Raw genomic sequence first — 21,199 nt, 5'->3', positions numbered from 1 at the left:
GCCTCTGCCATTTCCGGTACTCTCTGTCTGGGATGTCTCCCTTCCCACATGGAAAATCCTGCCCATCTTTAGAGACTTAACTCGCATACCACCTCCTCTGTGAGTCATTGCCAGATCCCTCTCTTCCCGACAGTGACTGCAGCCTCTTTTCTGAATTCCAGCACGTGTCATGTATCCTGGTGTGACACGTCACAGTTTGCCTGTCTGGGCTCCCTGCTCTGAAGTCGTTAGCTCCTTAAAAGCAGGGAACTCATCTTGCTCGTTGTCCCCCCACAATGCCTTGCACACAGCAGACACACAGTGCAGGTTTGAGGAGCTGATGGACGAACCTTTGCTAGGAAGCTTTAAAGTGAGATTAAAGTGGCTCTGAAGCTGTAGAAAGGTACATTAGTGCATCAAGGATAAAATTATACCACTTTATGCCTTGGCCTCCTTTATTGTTTTCTATAAAATAATAGCTGTTTTACTTTGATAACTTTTCTGAGATTAAGCAAAATCTTTCTTGAAAGTTTAACACCTGTTCCTTTTCCTACTTTTTTGCAGATATAGTTCATCCTACAGTTTTCACACTTACTCACAAGAGTAGCACAGTAAATATTACATTTATTTCATTATGTCCTGTTTTTTAAAACATGGACGTTTATTTTAAGCAGTTAAAGGCTAAAAGATGTGGTTATTTTGGTTATCCCTATGATGGGGTAACTTACTTTCACTAAAAGTCAGTGGGTATCTTCCAGTCAAATGGAGAAGTTGTCTGTTTCATAATCCAAAGGTATGTTTTCCTTGTCAGCATCCTGTGCGCCATTAAATTACTGTGAATAATTTGAAGTACTCAGCTTTATTTTTCGAGCTAAAAGGTTAATTTGCAAAATGACCACACTTGGGAAAGTTAGCAGACTCGTCCTAGGAACATGACAGGAGGTGCTCCAGATGCTGCCCAGCTGCCCCCCATGCTCTCTTGCCTGCCAAGTAAAACCCTCACGTCACCGCCTGTCTCCCTGCACCCCCACCTGAGTTACTGTTAGACATGATTGCAGCATGTGGGGCATGCAGTGTGGGGGAGGCAGAAGGTGGGGAGTAGGTAAGTAGGAAAGGCAAGGCCTCTGCCCTCCTTGGCCAAGTGAGGTGTAAGTGGGCACTGTGGAGGCTGGGATGATCCTGAACCTAGGAACTGAGCCTGGGAGTTTGCTTTTCTGAGCTTGGCAGGCTGTTCTGGCATGAATTTAAATATGCTGCCACCTGGGAGAGGACACCTTAAAAAATACATAAAGGGCAAATGTTAAAGGAAATCTACACATTGGTCAGTGGTCACTACCAGATGGACAGTCTCTTACTTTCCTTCCAACCTACGATTATGATTATGGGGAAAATAGGAAGTGGCAATGGTCATTATGGAGTCAGTTCATGTTTATCAGCACCTTCTGTTTGCCAGGTCCTGCGGGAGAGCTAAGGACTCTCTCTGCTGGGTCTTCTTCCGCCCTTTCTCCACATTCAGGCCTCAGCCTTGCAACTGGACCGGAAGGTCCTGCTCAGCACACCCCAGTGCCTGTCCCCTGTTGTTGCGTCCTTCCTGTTTGTGACTGTTTGTCAGTGTTTACCATCTGGCAGATGGGAATGTCTGAGGGCAGAAGCCAGGTCTGTCTTGCTCCCTGGTTTTCCACTTCACTCAGAGTGGGTGCTCTCAATATTTGTTGAGTGAGTGAATGAATGGATGAAATCCATGAGGCAACCCAGGAGCAGATGCATGTGGCAGAAACCAAAGTGCTACATGGCATTTTGTAGACTGCATGGGGTAGACACTTAGAGGTCACTGGAGGTCGTATGAAGATTTGAAAGCAAAGGAATCTTAAACCTTGTCTTAGGGTTTGGCTAAGTGAATGGGGGTTGGATTATTCCAATAATTGGATTATTTTTCCAGTCTGGAGAGTTGTGAAAATGTGTGTGTTTGGGGGAGGGGTGTTTGAACTGTTTCTACATCAAGTTTTTTTTTACAGATTCATAATCTAAGATTACCTATAGGTTAATACAACAGCTTGGGTTTTTTTAGAAATTAAAAGGTAAACAGGAAAAGTAATGGTCATTTTGCTGAGCTTAGAGTCTTTTTTTTTTTTTTTTTTTTTTTTACTGCTAGAGAAGATTTATTTTATTTTATTTTATTTTTATTATTATACTTTAAGTTCTAGGGTACATGTGCATAACGTGCAGGTTTGTTACATATGTATACTTGTGCCATGTTGGTGTGCTGCACCCATCAACTCGTCAGCACCCATCAATTCGTCATTTATATCAGATATGACTCCCAATGCAATCCCCCCCCACCCCCCTCCCCATGATAGACCCCGGTGTGTGATGTTCCCCTTCCCGAGTCCAAGTGGTCTCATTGAGCATAGAGTCTTAACTGACAAAGCTAATGATCTAGAAAAACCTATGTTAGAAAATGTCACTTTATTATATGTGTCTGGAAGTACAGATGGGAAAACAGATTTTTTTCTTTTTGCAGTAGATTCATTAAGTGTTTAAGAAGAGATTCTCTTCTGTACCATCTTCTACAGCCTGAGTAATTGGTGGCTAAATCTAAACTCCACATTGTCTTATGTCTCTTACAAAAGAGGTAGCTGGATTGCAATCTTCTAACACTTAGATGGAGGTCCATTCCTAGGCATCTGTGCCCGTGCCTTGCTTAGAGCGAGATAATCCCTTCTGCAACTGCCGTGTACAAAACAAATATGGCAGAAACTAAAAACTAATAACAGCTGACGCCTACTGAGCACTTACTGTTTGCTGAGAATGTTCCACTGAGCACAGAAACTTTAGGTACTTGCTCCAGGTCTTCCAGGTTCAGAGCTGGCACTGGGCTTTTCAGGGCTAGATGCCAGGCAGGTGCTCTAACCACTGTGCTCTGCCGGGCCACACGGCAGCTCCCAGTGCCCACTGGCAGGCCTTTCGTGTTCTTGGATGCGCCTAACCCCTTGTGGCTCCTACTCTAGGAGAGTTAAATACCAAGGTGTGCACAGGGGTGGTGGAGTTCTGCTTGACCCTCTGACTTTGGCAGGACAGTTGGCTAACCAGCTTGTAGAGGGTAGGACTTCTTAGTTCAGCAAACCTGCTGGAGTGTTATTTTGTATGCCAATGCAGAAATTAACCATTATTATTTCTAGTCCTATTTCTTTTGGTCTGGTGCAGTTTAATTTAAAAGAAGTAGGGAGAAGTGGAACTAGTTTGCCGTGATTTAGTTCATCAGCCCTCCCTCTGGACTACCTCGTCCCTCCTGCTCCATGGGGCACCCTCCCTAGCCCCCACATCCTCACTGCCATCTCCTTTCTCAGCTTCTACTCCCGGGCACTGAGTGTTGTGAAGTTTCCAGGTGCCATAATAGTTAGTGCAAGGTGAGTCTAGCCTTCTCAGCCTGGTCAGTGAGTCTCCTTCTTGCCTGGAAAAAGGCACAGTTGTGTCTTACCAGCTTCTGTCTCACTTCCCTGGGTACAGATTCAGGGTCTCTGTGTCTCAGCTCTTCCTGGGCTGCCCTCATTCCTGCACTGCTGAGAAAACTGAGACCATGTAACAAGAACTTCCTTTCCTTTTGTCTCCACCTGAGTTTCTTGTGTCCTCCTTTCCTCCCTTCCCTCTGAGGGAGGGTCTCCTCCTGGAACTAAGGGAAGCCCCGGGGCCTGGTCAGGAACTCTGGTCAGGAGCTCGGCGACGCTGGCCCTGTGTTGTCACTCTTTCTTTCTGTCCTGGCTTTATCTCCTTGGTTTACAGACAGCCCCCATGCCTTTGAGATGATGTCCTGTCTGTCTTCCACCTTTAATCACAACATTTATCAAGAACATTCCACACTGAGAGTTCTTCCAGGCCCAGCAGCCTGGCTGTCCCAGTCCTGAAGTGTGATGCCCTCTGGGAGGACCCGGGGTCTGACTTCTCTCCCTGCCCAGTCTCCTCGTCCTCCTCACGTTCCTGTTTCCTTCTTCCTGCTCTTCTGAATCTCCAGGCTTTTCTGACCCTACCATTCCTGTCCCCTGAATGTAAGAGGTCTCCAAGTTTCTGGGCTCCGAGTTAGGAGTCAGCTGACCTGGATTTCAAAACCCAGTTCTGAAGTCTTTTCTCATCTATGACTATAGTCAAACGTCTTACAGTAAAAGATAGCTTAAGTCAGTCTATTGGATTTCCTGCATTCTATTCCAAGTGGACAATTTAATAATTACCTGTTTTCTAGGTAGTGCTTAAAAGATCTGCATGATTAAACTATTCTTTCACTGAAAATTTGTTCCAGAAATTGAATGCTCCAACAAAATGGTATCATTCTTAACAATGTGAGATAGTATTTTCTCTGGAAAAAAAAAAAAGAGTGAAATTCATTTTACCACTGTTGATCAGTAGAGCGTTTAATTAAGAAAATATAAGGCAAAGTATGATTTTTATGAAAAAGGAAATAATCAGACTTGAAATTTCTAACTTGTGCTACTTGGATATCCCTTGGCTGTTCTCATAAGAGAAACCAGGTACAGGTGGGTGCACTCCCTACGTGGTTTGGCTTGCTGCTTTGTTCTTCCAGATTTTACCTCCTGTTCAATTTAAGACAGAGTGTAACTTTAACAGTACTTATGGAAGTATTGTGAATGACTTTTTTTCTAACATATCTTAATGCTGATGGAGAAATAGCAAGTACTGATGGCATCTTAGTGCCTGCCCTTTTTTTTTTTTTTTTTTTTTTTGTATAACAGTGCTTAAGAGCCTTCTGGTACCTATTTTGGACTCCTAGTGAAATGAGAAAGGCAATTTTAAAAAATCAACTGAAGATAATATGAAATAGTTTCGCTTAATAACAAACCTCTCAGGTACTCTACCCAAAGGTATGGAGATTTTAAATTACATTTGGTTATTCAAGTGTCTTGACTTGTTATAATACCATTCTATTTTGACTCTAATAAATTGTAATCCTATAATTCAGTTCGTTGCAGTTTTAATGGGACATTTTACTAGTAATGTTAAAATATTTGTTTTATTTGTCAAATTTCAGGGTAATATGTTTGAAGGTTCCCTTCTCAGAGGATATGAAAAAAGGTTACTTAGATTTTGAGAGCTATAGCTCTTACTCAGTGACTGTATATTATAAACAAAGAAGTTCTGTTACTTCCATCTGAAAGACCTTTACACCTCTCCGCTGTAGGTGAGAACAGTAATTTGGCTCTATCTAGAGCAACCCAGGGACAGTGTAGCAGATTTTCTCTTTGATTGGTACCTTTGAACACTCTTCGAGCATGGGGAATAGAGAAAGGAGGAAATATGAATAACTGTAAACTGCTTCCCTCAGGTAACCGAGCTTCCTGAGGTGGAGGAGCGGAGCCAGCGCAACTGCGACTTGCTGGTGTCCACAGACCCTCTGTCCCCAGGAGCCTGGGGGGCCGTGGGGCTCCGCAGAGTCACACACTGAGCCTTTGATGGGGGAGGGGGTTTTGAGCTGTGTTTTCTTCCCTGCATCCTCACTCCCCACTCCCCACTCCACTCCTTTGTGACCAGCAGCCAGGTATGGTACAGCGGGACCTTTACCTTAGATTTTGTTATCAGTGAAATTTACTTAAGTAAACTCCTGGCAGCTGGTGACAAGGCAGTGTATGTGATGTATGGGTTTAGATGGTGCTCTTGAGAATGTGGCTGTCTCAGGCTCAGTCAATTGCGGCAGTCCTCCTAAATCAGTGGGATTGACTTACTACATCAGGATTTGGCTTGTCTTTTTTAGAACCCCAACAGTTTACAGAGATGGGTTCTCAGATTCTGTGGTGTACCCCTAGAGCTCATTCCTCGTGAGCTCCTCATAGACTACTCAACTTCCTTTAGGCTTAAAGGCAGAATGTTTAAGGGGCCAAAGTTCATTTCCCTGGCAACGTGACAATAAGGAGAGTTGAAAATAGCCAAAAAGATAACGCTAGTATAATAACTTGATATACTGGTTTAATGATTGGCAAAGCTGTGGGGTGTCTTTGAGGCTATTAAGAGTTATCATAAAAATGATAGGAATTCCAGATGATGGAATATTGGAAATTGTTGGGACATCGATGTGGCATCATTCTAGTGAAGAAAATGCCAAATATGACCTCTCTCATACATGTATTTTATATATGTGTTTTCTGGACAAAACTTCTTCATGTGCATGGTGAACAGAATTAGGCCAGATAGGCCCGGCGCGGTGGCTCAAGCCTGTAATCCCAGCACTTTGGGAGGCCGAGACGTGCGGATCATGAGGTCAGGAGATCGAGACCATCCTGGCTAACACGGTGAAACCCCGTCTCTACTAAAAAAATACAAAAAAACTAGCCGGGCAAGGCGGCGGGTGCCTGTAGTCCCCGCTACTCGGGAGGCTGAGGCAGGTGAATGGCGTGAACCCGGGAGGCGGAGCTTGCAGTGAGCTGAGATCCGGCCACTGCACTCCAGCCTGGGCCACACAGCGAGACTCCGTCTCAAAAAAAAAAAAAAAAAAAAAAGAATTAGGCCAGATAATCTAAGTTACCATCCAGGACTGAGATTTTATGACTGAAGACTTTCAGCCAAACATGGTATTCTTTCTGATGGTGTGGGAAATAATAGACTCACTGTCTTAGTTTTGCTAATGTTGCCTGCCTTTAAACTTCATAATGCCTCTTATAATACCTCTATGGTGAATTTTAAATGAGAACAGTATTTACTAAGCATTTTTCTGGAATTTCACCAAGCAAAAATATATTGACTTTATAAGACTCTATTTATAAAAGTAGGACAACTAGATATCCTTTGCCTTGAAGTAAACTCCAGAAAACTTGTGTCTGGGTTGTTACCTAGCTTCATCATTTATTAACTGGGTAAACTTGGGTATGCTTTTAATGTCTCTGTCCCTGAGTTTCCTCATCTGTAGAATGAGGCTAATAAGTGCCATTTCATAGGAATTGAGGTGAATAAATTATATGTACATAGAGTTCTCGATAGAGTGCCTGGCACAGAGCGCTCAGCAAATGGTGACTGCTAGTGTCTGTCTCCCTCTCCCACTCTTTCCCATGGAGATGACAGAGAGCTTCTTATATACCAAGCCGAGGTCATGCCTTTCTAGGACAGGAGTTTATCTACATGCTCTGAATGTCAGTTACCTTATAAAGGAAATTGGTTTCATTATGGTGGTCCTAATGTTCTTCTCTTGTAAATGACTGATTACTCTGATCATGCTAGATTGACTCATTTAAACAGAGTCCACGGTAGTTATCCTGAATTATTAAAACCCAAAATTGCTGAAATTGAAACTAAAACAATATATTATGAAACTGATGATAATACATAATTCTAGCCTGCTTTTTTGATACCTTCTAGCCTGCTTGTAAAATAATAACGATTTTTGCCGTTCTGTTTATTTCTAGTTTCTTTAATAAGATGGAGGAGTTGCAGGTATATATACCTTTTGAATAAGCATTGATCGCTTGGTGGAGTTGACTTTTTGCAGACCAGAGAATGAGGCTTAATCATGATTTAGAGTCCTTAAGTCAATCAGCAGATTGAGATGTTGGGGGTGGGGGTGGGGAGACAGGTAGTGTCAAAAGGCAAAAAAACGAAAGATTTACTCTCTTTAAAGAAGACAGCAGTAGCTTTTCCAATGAGGAAATGGCAGCACAAGTGGGTTGGGCAGCATGCTGCGATGACCTGGCAGGTGCCTAGCCTCACCTCTTCAAAGGGTGTGTGTTACATGCTTGGGGTGAGTTGGGGTTGGGGGGAGATTTGGTGACCATTTGGTACGGAGGACTGGTGGGCTTGATCTATGTTGTTTCTCTTTGGATTCTTAGAATAGAGCTTTCTCAAATGTGTTTAAAGAGAGATTTGGGGGAAAAAATGAGAAGATTCTCTGACCCCTAGATGGTAGAAAAATACTCTGTTTGTAAGAGAGGAAACAGGACAGAAGGATGTGGAAAGCTGTGTTTTTTGAAGCCTGTGGTCACTGCCTTGGTGTGGCAGGGGTGCCCGCATGGGCTGGAGCTTTCCGAAGAGGAATGTGGAGATCAGATTCCCCTGGGGTTGCCAGTCCCTGGTGCAGCCTCTTAGCACCTTTGGAGTCACAGCCCTCCTCCGCTGTCCCAGGAAAAACAGCAGAAGTGTATCTTCTCACTTGGAGAAAGAAGATTTTTTTGTCCCATTCCAGCAGGTGTAGTTAAAAATAAAAATAAATTTTAAAATTTTAAAAAAGAAGAGGAATGCTTTGAATGAGGCACTGAGCAAGGCACTGGGGACTCACAGGTGGTCAGAGAAGACATGGTCCCTGCCTTGCTGAGCCTGCCTGTAGGGACTGCGGGGGAAGAGATGCTAATCAAATGGCCACAGCGCATGCAGTTGTGAAGGGCAGACTGCGGCCCACATGGAAAAGGCAGGAACAGGGCAGGAAGATCAACAGGGACCTAGAGATTGGAGAAGGTGGCCCGGAAGAAGAGGGATTTGCATGACCTTGTGTACCGTCCTTTTGTGGTGTTTTGGTCACTTATTTGTCTTCACTGCTAGGCAGTACCCCCTAATGGTATCAGTGATGTACAGTGCCTTCCACTTCCGAGGCGCTCAGAAAATAAAATATGTGTTGAATGAATGAATTTCTAGTCTTAACCTGTCTTCAGCTTTTTTCTAAGTCAATAAATATTTGTTGAGTGAATAATTGACAATCAAAAATGTTGATTGTGACTAAATTTGGTTCATAATTGGTTGCCCATCATAGAGTATACAAATGGTAGCCAATAAGGTTTTTAAACAGATACATCTTTTGCAATGTTTCAACAAATTTTGATTAAATTTAACTGGATGTAGATTATAGATTCAGTGTCTTCCAATGGGAGAAAAAGTTCTTCCATCGTAAGGTAATTTTATAAATTTATTGAACACTGTTATTTCTCCACTAATTTCATTTTCTTAATTTAAATTTTTTAAATTATAAGGTAATACAGATTTGTCATAGAAAAATTATATATAAGCAAAAGGCAGAAAATCTTAATGTATTTGAATTTTTATTTCATCATATTGAGTGAATTCAAAGAACTTTATGATGAAAAATTCCCTGAAGAGTTGGATATAATCTATGCTTAAAAATAAACGTCTTAAAAATTGATAGAGCTAAACATGTGAATCATGTTTTGATTCTGATTTATGGTCATCAAAACTAAATTTTCGATTCAGGAGATACTTTGTAATTTGTCATTCTGTTAAACTGTATTATATCCACTTAGAAAATAAAATACCAGCAGACGGGTTGATCAGCCTCCTAGAAACTCGCTCTCTTGCATTCTGTTTGTGAGGCTTCATTTGGGGGTAGAAAGGGGAAACCTCAAGGTATTTAGTGTAAAATTTTCTCCTGCCTGCCATCTTTTCCATCTTTCCAGTATTCAGCTTTCTTCCTTTTGTTTCTGTTTCCCCATTTCTCCTCAGTCTGCTTCCTTCTGGGGATGTCCCTCTTCTTTCTCTCTGGTCCCATTCCCTCTCTGATTGGTGAAGTATTGCTTTGAAAAGGAAGGGGGTCTCAATAGGCCTGTAGGATGGGCCGATGGAGCTGTCTTTTGCACCTCCTCTTTCTCCTTAATTTTTACAAAGCACGTGTGTTTGCCAAGGCCATGGATCCACAGTGGGCCTAGGGAGGATGCCACAGGTTGTCTTGCTCAGGAATTTGTCAGACCAGAGATCTCTTGGTTATGTGACATAGGGTCACGTTTCTGAAACTTACAAAATTGCATCTACTCCAAAAGGCCAAATGTGAGAGTTTGTGACTGACCTCATTCTTGCAGAAGGAAGGAAAATGAAACCATTCCTGGAGTTAGGTATGTCTGTTCCTGGCTAATTAGTCCCTGACTATCTCTTTTAATATATGCTTAAGGAGTAAAGCAAAACACGATCCAGCTGGATTTTAGTCAGAAAAATTTAATTGCACGATATTATGGTTTTTTATCAGAACAAGCTAGGTACAACTTCTAAATTATATTTTGTCATTTCTGATACTATAGTCATCAAACAGGGCAGTCACTGAACTCGTCCATAAATATATTTTGAAATTAATAATTATGCATTATGGCAGGATGTAAATTCTTTAACATACAGTATTTAGAAGAGTCATTTCTATGAGCAACTTTCCTTTTTGTATAGTTAAATGCCTCATTGAAGGTGATTAATATATTCAACTTGTTTTTCTTTAAAAATCAGTCTAGGTAGAGAAGAATATTCTTTAGAAAAGTAAATATCTGATTTTGAGAAATGTTTGTGTCCTAGAGGGCACTTGTGTGTTCTAATATATATTTTTTTTCTTCAGAGCATTTTGAATCCATCTTTTTTTTTTTTTTTTTTTCTTCGAGACGGAGTCTCGCTCTGTCGCCCAGGCTGGAGTGCAGTGGCCGGATCTCAGCCCACTGCAAGCTCTGCCTCCCGGGTTTATGCCATTCTCCTGCCTCAGCCTCCCGAGTAGCTGGGACTACAGGCGCCCGCCACCTCGCCCGGCTAGTTTTTGTATTTTTTAGTAGAGATGGGGTTTCACCATATTAGCCAGGATGGTCTCGATCTCCTGACCTCGTGATCCGCCCGTCTCGGCCTCCCAAAGTGCTGGGATTACAGGCTTGAGCCACCGCGCCCGGCCTTGAATCTATCTTTAGGTTAAATATGGTCTTTTGAGAATTGTTTTAGGAACTTCCTCTCCATGTATTTATGGAAATACTTACCTTTATTTTATTTTAAAAATGCTTATTGTTAAATGTTTAAAAAACACGAAAAACAGAAAAGTCTTAACTCAAATGTATTTTGTTCCTGTGCAGAGCTGTTAATGTTTCAAAGCTGTTTCATGTACTAGATGTTTCTGAATTAGGGATTCACATAATAATGAATTCTGCTTATTTTGGTTCTCCACAAAGGTTTGTTGTATGAGCTTAAAATAAGCCTGCCGCTGATTTGTGTAACACATATTAACTGTTTGTTTAGTTTAAGTGCATGTCTGTATCTCTCATTTCTGATCACCCTGGAACATTTGCATGCCGCGCAGCAGCCATCTTCTTTTATACTTTATTAAATATCTGTCAATTATAAATATCAAGGTTTTACATTAATGTCAAGATAGTACATCAAAAATTCATGGAATATGTGACTTTTTCCAAGGGTATTTAATACTTAATGCATTTGTGTCATTTTTCTTTCCAGAGATATTGACAGGTTTTATTAAGTGTTTGTTAGGGAGATTTCATTTTTATCAAGGGACTATAAAGAGAAGCTGCATGCTAAATCAATTTTTTAAAGCCAGAATATTGTTCATTTTTTCATCTTCAAACACTTATAATCCATAGGTTTTATTTAAATTTCTTCTTGGTTTATTTTTGTTTTATGTGAGTGATAGTTCAAGACAGAACTTTAATAAGGATCAAATATGCTGACTGTAGTGGTTTTTAATTTCCTTAAGCATAGCTACCAGACCCATGCAATATGGTAAATTCTTCAAAATGTCATACTTACATATTTAGCAATATTGCTCTTTTTTATTGAAGCCAAACAAACAATTTTAGGTATTAATCTTTCCCAAACATAGTGATTATTTTGTACTCGGTACAATATTACTGTGTCTCACATGGAATGCCTCCTTTTGCTGGAAGAGGGAAGGGGAAGAGTGTGTCCCTGGGTTGCCTGGCTCTGTAGTGCTTCAGGCCTGATTATGAGCCACGGCAATGGTTCATTTCCCCATCTTCATGTATTTATTTTGTGCTCAAGAAAGCAAAAATACTAATCACTTTAAAAATCTGGAGAAAATCCATGGCTAGTTTCTCCGCCTGTATTTATTGGGAGGTGTGGGCTGAGGGGAGGTACCGCTTCATGAGACCCCGTCGTCTGCTGCTGTTGAGCCCCGTGCCTGAGAGGCCCTCTCACTGTCCTCTTTCTGACAGTGGCAGGCAGAAGCTTCTCAGGGACCCTCCTCATGCATCCCATGTGTGTCTAGGTCTTGGAATCTGCAGTTACAATTGGTTTGGAAGCTAAAACCAATTGGCTGCAGAGAGTATGTTTTCTGTTTTAATTCTACGTTTTTATTTTTAAAGTGCAAGCTAGGAATATCTTCTATTGAAAAGGCTATTGTGATCAACAAAACCTATATAAGCACCACTTTGCTTCAGTAAGTGAGGCTCAGTTATCCTCTGTATAACGTATAAGCTTAAATATTTTCATCTAAGGATATTTTAGGAACTTTCCAGTAATTTCAGATTAAGAATTTTTGGAAGATGTGTTTTAACTTGGTCTTTAACAGGGAAAAAGTTTTTTTTTTTTTTTTTTTTTTTTAATACAGTCATTGTCTGAGCTTAAATGAAAATTATTTGGGATGGACATTTGTCTTATCCTTGTTCACTTCTTCAGAATAAGTAAAAGCATTTATTTTCAAAATTAAATATTTTTTAATATGAATATTTTTGATATTTGAATGTCTCAAGGTTCTTATAAAACTATTAGTTTTATAATAGTTTTATAATAGTCTTATAAAACTAATAGTTTTTAGAGGTAGCAGAAATTTTTCTTTTTAGAAACCAAATTTTACTTGGGTAAAGCTGAAGTAGTAGCTGTTTTTGATAAGCCCAGTTTTGGTTTACAGTAAGTTGCTTTAAAGGCCTTGCCCTGGGAAATGCCAAGAACTCTGTGACTGTAATCTACTCTCTCAAGATGCCAGTAGGTGGCGGTAGTGTCACAGTAGTGAGAGCTCTGTGGAACGTTATTTCCTTTCTCCCTTAGTGTCACATTTTGCTTCAGTGTCACTGTTAAGTGCATGTGTCAGTGGCAGAATCTTTTTTTTAACCAGAATTATGTACACTGTGTACACCCTATTTCTTAAGAAGATAAGAACAACTATTTCTAACAGATTCTGCAAATATTATGTAACTATGCAGCCAAAATGATCTTCAGAATTAACTGAAGAATGCATTGACACATTTTTTCTTGAGTCTTTTTTTTTTTTTTTTTTAAATGATTTCATCCTGACTGTGAGCATGGGCTTATATATTGGGTAAGAAATGTGTATGAATAGCAGGGAGAGAAACATTTTGAAGAGTTAATTTTCTGTCTCTTGACAGAGATCACCCATGTTTGGATAGTTGTGTAGGGTCCAAGGCTACTTAAAGATATTTGAGAGTTAGAAGACACTTCAAGTTATTTTTAGATTTAGCATTTCGAGATTTAGCATTCCAGTTTTGAATATTGTCGTCTTTTCTGCTGTTTCATAAGTCAAACTTCTTAGTGCAGGTTTCAGATTTTTAGACATAGAGATTTAGCAATGGAACTTACTAATTTCCTCCAGTTTAATTCTACAGTTTAAATGAATTAAAATATGTAAAAATAACAAAAACAACACTTTCCCATTTCCTAGAGTATGAAAACAGGCAGGATGTGCAAAGTTCCCAGTTGATCGGGTAATGCGAAGTTTCATTTTATTGTAAGTGAAAGGAAATTTTAGCAATGGAATTCCTTTTCTTTACACTTTTGAAGTTTTTTGTGGTATTTCTTGTGATCAAGTTAGTTTTTTGGGGAAGGGTAGTTCTTATGTACCAATTTGTACTTTAGTAAGGAAAGACCTGAACACTGATATGGTTAAGTTTAATAATTAAATTGAAAACATTTTTAGGACTCTTAGAACATAACCTTGCATTTCATCTGTTACAAAGAAAAGGGAGTGAGAAGCTTCAATCCTGTAGGATTCTCACCTGTCTTCACCAAATTGGTGATCCTCCCAGCCCCCTCCCCCCATAGGATTTCCCCATCTTCCTGTATCAGCTAGAAAATGCCCCTGGACAGTATGTTATTTTATATGTTGACTTACAATATGCCTGTATTAATTTCATTTTTATCACAGAACACATTTTAAAAATTATGTGAATAGCCGGCTGGGCGTGGTGGCTCATGCCTGTAATCTCAGCTCTTTAGAATGCCAAGGCGGGAGGATCACGAGGTCAGGAGTTCGAGAGCAGCTTGACCAATATGGTGAAACCTCGTCTTTACTAAAAACACACACACACACACACAAAATTAGCTGGGCATGGTGGCACATGCCTATAGTTCCAGCTACTCGGGAGGCTGAGGCAGGAGAATCCATTGAACCCAGGAGGCTGAGGTTGCAGTGAGCTGAGATCGCGCCACTGCATTCCAGTCTGGGCAACAGAGCGCGAGACTCCGTCTCAAAAAAAAAAATTATGTGAATATATTTTTATATTTTGACATTTCTTCTAAAGGGTTAAAACTGGGCTAAAAGACTCAAGGGGGAGAGACGGGCACCTGGGAGCTAACACCCAATTGGCAGCCTTTTGTAATACATAATTTGCCTAAAATTGTGCACTGAGCACAAGCTTTTGTTTTCTAATTGATTTACAGTTTTAGCTACTTTTACCTCATCCCCTACTGTCCTGCGTAGGGTGCCAACGAGTACATTACAGTGAGCGATGATAAATTACAGTGCACTTGTGATGCCAATGCATCAGGAGTGAAAACTGCAGGCTACATGGAGCTTCCTGCATTAACAGTGGTGTAGAGACCCGGCTTCAGCAGGATTTCATTTGTATCTCAGAAATAACCATTTGTTCGTTTGATCACTTACTGCAATCTGTCTATCAGACTGTAATTGAAACTGAAGATTAAAATTATACTGTTACAGCTTTTAATTTCTTAATTGAGACAAAGTTTTTAAGTGCTTGAAAGGCCTAAGGTGGGGGACATGGTAAAGTGCGAATATGAAATCTATATAATTTCTCTTAAAAGTGGAGTTTTAGTATTTTTACCAAATATTCTCTTGTCCAGGAAAAAAGTAAAATTTAAATATGCTGATCTGTTGTCATTGTCCTGTGTGTTTGTGAAGTTTATTTTATAATCTCACAAACCTGCACTTCTCCTGATTTTCCATGCTTGATCGCATTTGCCATGTATGTGATTCATGTGCAAACACCAAGTTGATTCCCATCAAATGACTTAAGTCAGAGAGAAATGAAAGAGCTTTCAACTGATTAGAGTGCCTTTAATTGTTCCTTTTGTTGACATGGGATTTGAACCCTCTCAGAAGGCCTGTGTGGTACATCATGGCATGAGGTGCAGAGCGGGGCCAGGACAGACCTGGCTTGGGCGGCTTCGCATTTCTGCTTAAATCCAGTGCTCATCGCGTGGGTGTGCCTGCCTTTTGTAAAGTCGGTCCACCTTAAATTGTGTTTTGCGCGGTGTCTGTGTCTGTGGGTGCTGGTATCGAAATATGAAGAAGCAGATTTATGGCGGCTGCTGGGCACAACAAATTAAGTTGACAGTGATGTATGAGAGCATAACAGCGCGATGATCCCTCTGTAGCGCGGCTGGACGCCGCCTGCTTCATTTGGCTCTTGTTAGGATCTGTTAGGCAGCTAAATAATGAAATTCCGCTGACTGATTTCTGTTTTCCCTTTTTCTCTTTTCACCTCTGCTTTCTAAAACTTCTAATTCCCAGACCCATCCTCATGCCAACAAACTGCCCTTGAAGGATTCTTTCACTTACGAAGACTACAGGTTGGTGTGGGCTGTGGGTGTGCCTGCGTGTTGGGGGTGCTTTCTAAGTGAAGTGGGATCCTGGAAGGGAGGGAAAGGCTTCAGTGAGAAGTGACCTGCTGTGACCATTAAAGCATCCGTACAGAGCTCATCTTTCAGAAGTTATCACGAGCAGCTTGGATAAGTATCGGCATTTTCATAGCCACGTAGAAATTGCCATTAACCTGTCATGGCAGGGGATTAGCTGAGGTAGCCAAATGCTACTTGAGATTAACATTAGTGTAGGGTGGTCCTATGGATTTTTCTTTTCTTATTTAAAAAAGACTATGTTAGTGTAAAATGGGGACTTTTTTTGAACGGAGAGATTTAATTCACTGCACAGTGTAATAAAAAAGTCACGTTTTACATTTCTTACAATTCATAGAGGATTTCTGATCAGAAAGGAGTTTTATGGTTTGCTTTTCAATGAGGCTTAAAATAGGTGCAGAGTCAGCATTTGGGCAAAAGAGGGTTGGGTTGGGGGGTGTCGGGGAGTAGGTTTTGTGAGTCATGAAGACCCGGGAAGGGGCCTGAGCCCTGCGCAAAGCCCTCTTTCCGGCTCTGCCTCTTGGGAACAGTCTCCCTTAAGCACTCAGTCCTGCGTTTCCCCTGGCTCTTTAAAACCCTGGGTTTGTTTTTAAATGATGATGAGGGCCAGACATTACCTTTGTTACTTAGGAAAAGACTTTGTACGTTTGTAAGAGGTCAAACCTAAATTTTTGGTTATGTTATTTCTTACTGCAATTGGCTTTTAAATGTTCCAACCTTAAATCACCATTTGTCTTGTTATAGGTGGGCAGTCTCTTCTGTTATGACGAGGCAAAACCAAATTCCCACAGAGGATGGTTCCCGAGTGACCCTGGCTCTGATTCCTTTATGGGACATGTGTAACCACACCAACGGCCTGGTAACGACCTCTTCTCCTGTGTTGTGTTGAATCTGGGAGGCTGTTGTTGCTAAGCTTTGGGAGGGGGCTGTTATTCCACCTACCCATCGTACCCGCCCCCCCCCGCTGCCTCCCTCAAAAGGAGTAAACAAAACCAAACCGGCCACTCCTCCCCACCGCCCACAAATAGAAGCTGGTATTTTTCTTTTACTGCATTGACTAATACTGAAAACTGGGAGCTTGAATCTTACACCATTTTCAAAAGCCACAGTGAACTACATGTATTTGCTAAGCCATAATTCCAGCCTCAGCATTCATTTTCTTATCTTATTGTACCACAGACTAAACCAAAGTTTCTTTTTACTTATTCTCTTTAAAATGCTCATTTATTGGGGGAAAAATCATATTTCTCATTTTCCCTTTTGTGTCTTTTTTTCTTTGCTGACTGTTTCCAGTTCTGTACTGTTGATTCTTTCTCGTCCCGGGTCCCTTCCCCTGGCCATGTTTATGAACCTGTGTTTGTTACTCGCTTTCCTGCTGTGGGTGTGGGAGGAGGGGCTGGTGCCTTCGGCTCCTCGCCCTTGAATGCAGGAGTCAGCTGGCATCATCACACCTGGGAAGCCTGGGGAGGAGGAAATTGTATTATTATGGTTACCCACAGCTGGGAAGAGGAAGAGGCTGGCTCTGTTTCTCCACATTCTTCGGATTCCAGGCAGCAGCATGGGTGAAGCGCTCTGTGCTCTGTGAGAGAGTTGTCTGATAAAGATGTCCTGATATTAGTAGGCAGAAATATGATACATTTCAGATCATTTTGAAATATCATACTTTATACTAGTATACTGGTTTGATTAGGTTTGATGTTCATCTTTTCTCTGTCAGCTTTCCTTGTGATTAGCAGTATTATAAATAGAATAAAGAAATGCCGTGAATGATTATTTCACATTGAATTCCCCAGAATGGCCAGAACACACGTCGTGTGTGCCAGACACTGAAGGCAGAATATCCTAGTGCTAATTTGGGAAGGTCTAGCAACAAGTATGCTCTTGAATCTTAAAAGTATTTAAATTGTGACAGGAAAGAATAGTTCCATTTTTGTAATTACATTTTTGCCTTTAGATATGCTTAATTAGTAATAAATACTAAGACATAATAGCATGTTTTATAACTTATTTTCATTAATGAATATAATTTTACATTTTTTGTTTTCTTTTTCTTCAGAGGTATTTTTAATTGATCATAAGCTGGAAATTTAAAAAATCTTCAAATGGCTTTTAATACCTGACTGTAGTATTTTTCTTTTTCTTTTTTTGAATTAGATCATTTTTTCCCAAACTCAATTGATTATTAGAGCTCTTTTTAATAAAATTAAAGCAATAATGGTTGGTTTTACTCTAAACAAAAAGAATTAACACAGGAGCCTCTGTAGTAAGGTGAGCAGTGCCCTACCCCCAGCCTCATGGCCCACCTGGTGGCGTTGAGACCACCACCAGGCCACCGTGGTCCCTAGCAAAGCTTCCATCCATTGGCACCTCACACACTCATCTGCACATTGATTTTTATTTGGCTTCCATGTAAATGAGCTAAAACAATTCCTTTTCCCCTACCAAATGTTAAAAAAAAAAAAAAAGGTTAGTTTATCTCAAAATAAAAGTAATAAATTAATGACAACCAATGCTGTATTTTCCCTAATATGACTTACATACTTTTTAACCTGCCACTATCCTGGCAGAAACAGTGCTAACCTGTAGAAGGTTTATTCAGGATGCTGGTACTTTGTCTTACAGTGGTTATGTTCCTGACATTCTGCACTCTGCACTCTTGTTGAACTGTTTCCCATTGTAATTATAAGACTTCATGGGAAATTTTCTGGGGTAGAATTTGAGAAATTCTATTTTAACGCTACAGAGTTGTATATGATACGTGGTACAGTTAATGTCTTTTTAAAAATAAAGTCTTGAAATCAAGGCTCGCCTTTTAAGACAAGAGATTTTCTTTTTTGTGTGCGTCTATCCTGACGATCATCTTCTTATTGTCAGTCTACCCTGACTATCACTCAGGGAGTAGGTAGAATTTGTAACCCAGCAACGCTGTCTGCTTCTAACAGTATCCCAAAAACCTGATTATGGTAGTAGAAACAGAAGAATCAAGTCAGTAACAGTAATTCCAAACCAGTGACAGCAAGGAAATGCTAAAGAAAGTAAGGGGCTGGATGAACACCTAGGCTAGAGATTCTGGTGAATATGAACTAATTTCCTAGCCACTCGGAGAAATAAATGTAGAAAGGGTTATAAGGTATGGTACTAAGCTGGAAGAAACAACGTATCTTTATATCTTAATGATTTGTTCAAACTTAATGTAAGCAGCAGGTTTCCTTTGTTGAGGGTTTTTCGGTTGATATGAGAAGGACCCTTCTAAGTGACTGATAGACAGTGGTGTTAGTTCCCTTACAGAGAGTATGTTGGAATAATCAGTGTTTGCATTTGAATCTGCGACTCTACCAGGCGGGATGAGAGGGCAGCTGGAAATCCAAGCACAATGGAGGGAAGTTCTTTTTCAAGGTCCTGCTGTTTGTATATCGAAAAAAAATCTAAAACATTTAGATTTAGATGAGTCTTACAGTCTCAAAAGCCCATTTTTACAATAGCAGACAAGTCTCTCCGAACAGCCTGTCCCCCCACACCCTCTGTGCACACAGGTCTGACTCACCTCTGGTTCCCTGCTATTCCTCAGACACCAGCAGATTCCTTCCCTCTTGCTGTCACCTCTGCCTAAGACCCCCCATTCCTTAGGCACTTATGGGACTCGCTCATAGACCTCCTGTAGCGTGGCTTCCCTGAGCACCTGTGTAGAATGACTGCGCCTCCAGCTCATCCACCCTGCTGCCCTGTCCTGTCGCATTTCCCTCTGTTGTCCAGATCCTCTGTTTCTGCCTTTTAAAAAAATTATTGTTTGTTCACCCCCTGCCTCCCATTAGAATGGAAGAGCCATGAACGCAGGGTGATTTTGGGGGAGGGTCTGTTTTGTTCGTTGCTATATCCCGGTGCCTGGTATTTTTTTAATGAATTCATGAGTGGCGAATAAATGAGTGTGAAAACCCCACGCCTAGGAAAAAAGATCAGAAAGAAATAAACAAAAATGTTAACGTGATTGTGATGTTTTTTCTTTGTTTTTTAAAAATATTTTCCAAATTTTATTTGATGACCCTGTATTACTTTATCCCCCTCCCACCATGAAATCAATATAATATATATTTGTTGAAGAAAATTTGAAAAACACAGAAAAGAAAATGTAAATGATCTACAGATCTTCCCTCTGTTCCCATCTTAGGGATGTATGTGTGTGTATATCATGCTCCTCCTCCTATGTTACTTTTAATATGTAAAATAGAATACAGCTGTGCACCAAGTGTGCCGTCGAGTTACCAAACCAGCCACAGATGTGAGTGGTGTGTGCCGCAGGCAGGCGGTGGCTTTCAGGGAGTAGGGCTCCGTGAAGCTGCTGGAGGCTTCCACTCCCTGCTGGGTTCCTCCTCCAGCATTGCCAACAAACTCCGGCTGCCACCCGCTCCCCTCCCCTGGGCACACTTGAGGCTCCTGTGGGACTATTCTTAGTTTCACGTGCTTTTATATATATACATATATATATAAATTTTTTTTCTACCTATGTCTCTTTCCCACTAGATGTCCCTATGGGTAGGGACTGAGACTTTTCATGCCATTTTCCAGTTGCCTAGGTTAGGGCCTGGCATAGGATGACACTCAATATTTATAGAAGGGAAGTTAGCTGGCTGTGTGGGAGGCAGGAAGCGGCACGTGGAGCTGGGCAAGGAGGAGGTGGAAGGACCCTGTCCTTGCTTGACATCGGGAGGCTGCCCCTGCACCAGCCCTGGCCCTCCCAAACCCTCCCCTCCTAGTTTGGGCTTCAAGTCAGAGCTGGTCAGTGGCTGCAGATTTCTGGGCGTAGGTGGTAAGTTCCTGGAGCTCCTGCCAGAAGGCCCTTGCTGAGCAGTGGGGTCCTAACAGCCTTGGAAGACCCCTCTGCAAGCCCGCCCTGGGAGGGCTCTGCTCTGAGAGAGTCCTCTAGAAACCTGGCTTCACGCAAAGGAAAGGCGAGGCCTGTGCTTCCGCCTGCAGTTCTTTGCATTGAGACACACTTTTGATACCATCCTAGAGGAAGTGTTTGGCGGTGCCACACAAAGAAGTTAGACACTCAGCCTCCAAACGTTCTGACCCTTGCTGAGAAAGGACTGCAGACCAGGGCAGGAACCAGCCTGTTTGCCTGTCAGGGTTGCTGTGGACATGTTAAGCCATTTCTTGGAGCTTGACGTCTGCCGAGAGTGGGAAATAATCTATAAAATACCCTTAAACACCCATAATCCTTTCTCCACAATCTCCCTCAATTTTCTCTTCCTTCCTCTAACTTCCCTCCTGTTTGTGCTGCTGGCAGGTCCCTGTGTACTTGTACTGCCAGCACCCTGGGAGTGCCTGGATTCCCTCCTGGGAGTGTACGATATGGGCAGCTTGTCATTCCACTTTGTTGTCAAGGTGATGTTTTGGGGTCAGAAAAGTACATCCAGTGTTGGGCAGGAACTTCCTGGAGTTGATTTTAATTCAATTGAAGTGTTTAAAACGTTCTGCGAGTGAAATGTTCTAGAATACTTGGCTTCATTTATTTCTCATTGCTGCCTATTTCTCATTGGTCTTTGCAGATCAGAACCTTGAAGGACTCTTAGACATATGGTTAATAAACCATATTTATTCTTGGGATATTGAGTTTTAAAGATTC

At 41.3% G+C, this 21,199-nt stretch overlaps 1 protein-coding gene across 2 annotated transcripts in view; it reads left to right on the top strand.

Annotated features, from left to right (window-relative positions):
- SETD3 (SET domain containing 3, actin histidine methyltransferase) overlaps positions 1–21,199 on the top strand; it is an 86,012-nt gene that overhangs the window by 53,866 nt on the left and 10,947 nt on the right. For both annotated transcript variants that reach the window (XM_030929962.1, XM_010353673.2), the window contains exons 7-8: positions 15,452–15,510; positions 16,321–16,435. In XM_030929962.1, the coding sequence (XP_030785822.1) occupies positions 15,452–15,510; positions 16,321–16,435 (174 nt within the window). The remainder of the gene's footprint in view (positions 1–15,451; positions 15,511–16,320; positions 16,436–21,199) is intronic.

The sequence above is a fragment of the Rhinopithecus roxellana genome, chromosome 5 (genome assembly GCF_007565055.1).
Source record: "Rhinopithecus roxellana isolate Shanxi Qingling chromosome 5, ASM756505v1, whole genome shotgun sequence".
NCBI lineage: Eukaryota > Metazoa > Chordata > Mammalia > Primates > Cercopithecidae > Rhinopithecus > Rhinopithecus roxellana.
The sequence above is the reverse complement of the archived record's forward strand: the minus strand, read 5'-3'. Positions and strand labels throughout refer to the sequence as shown.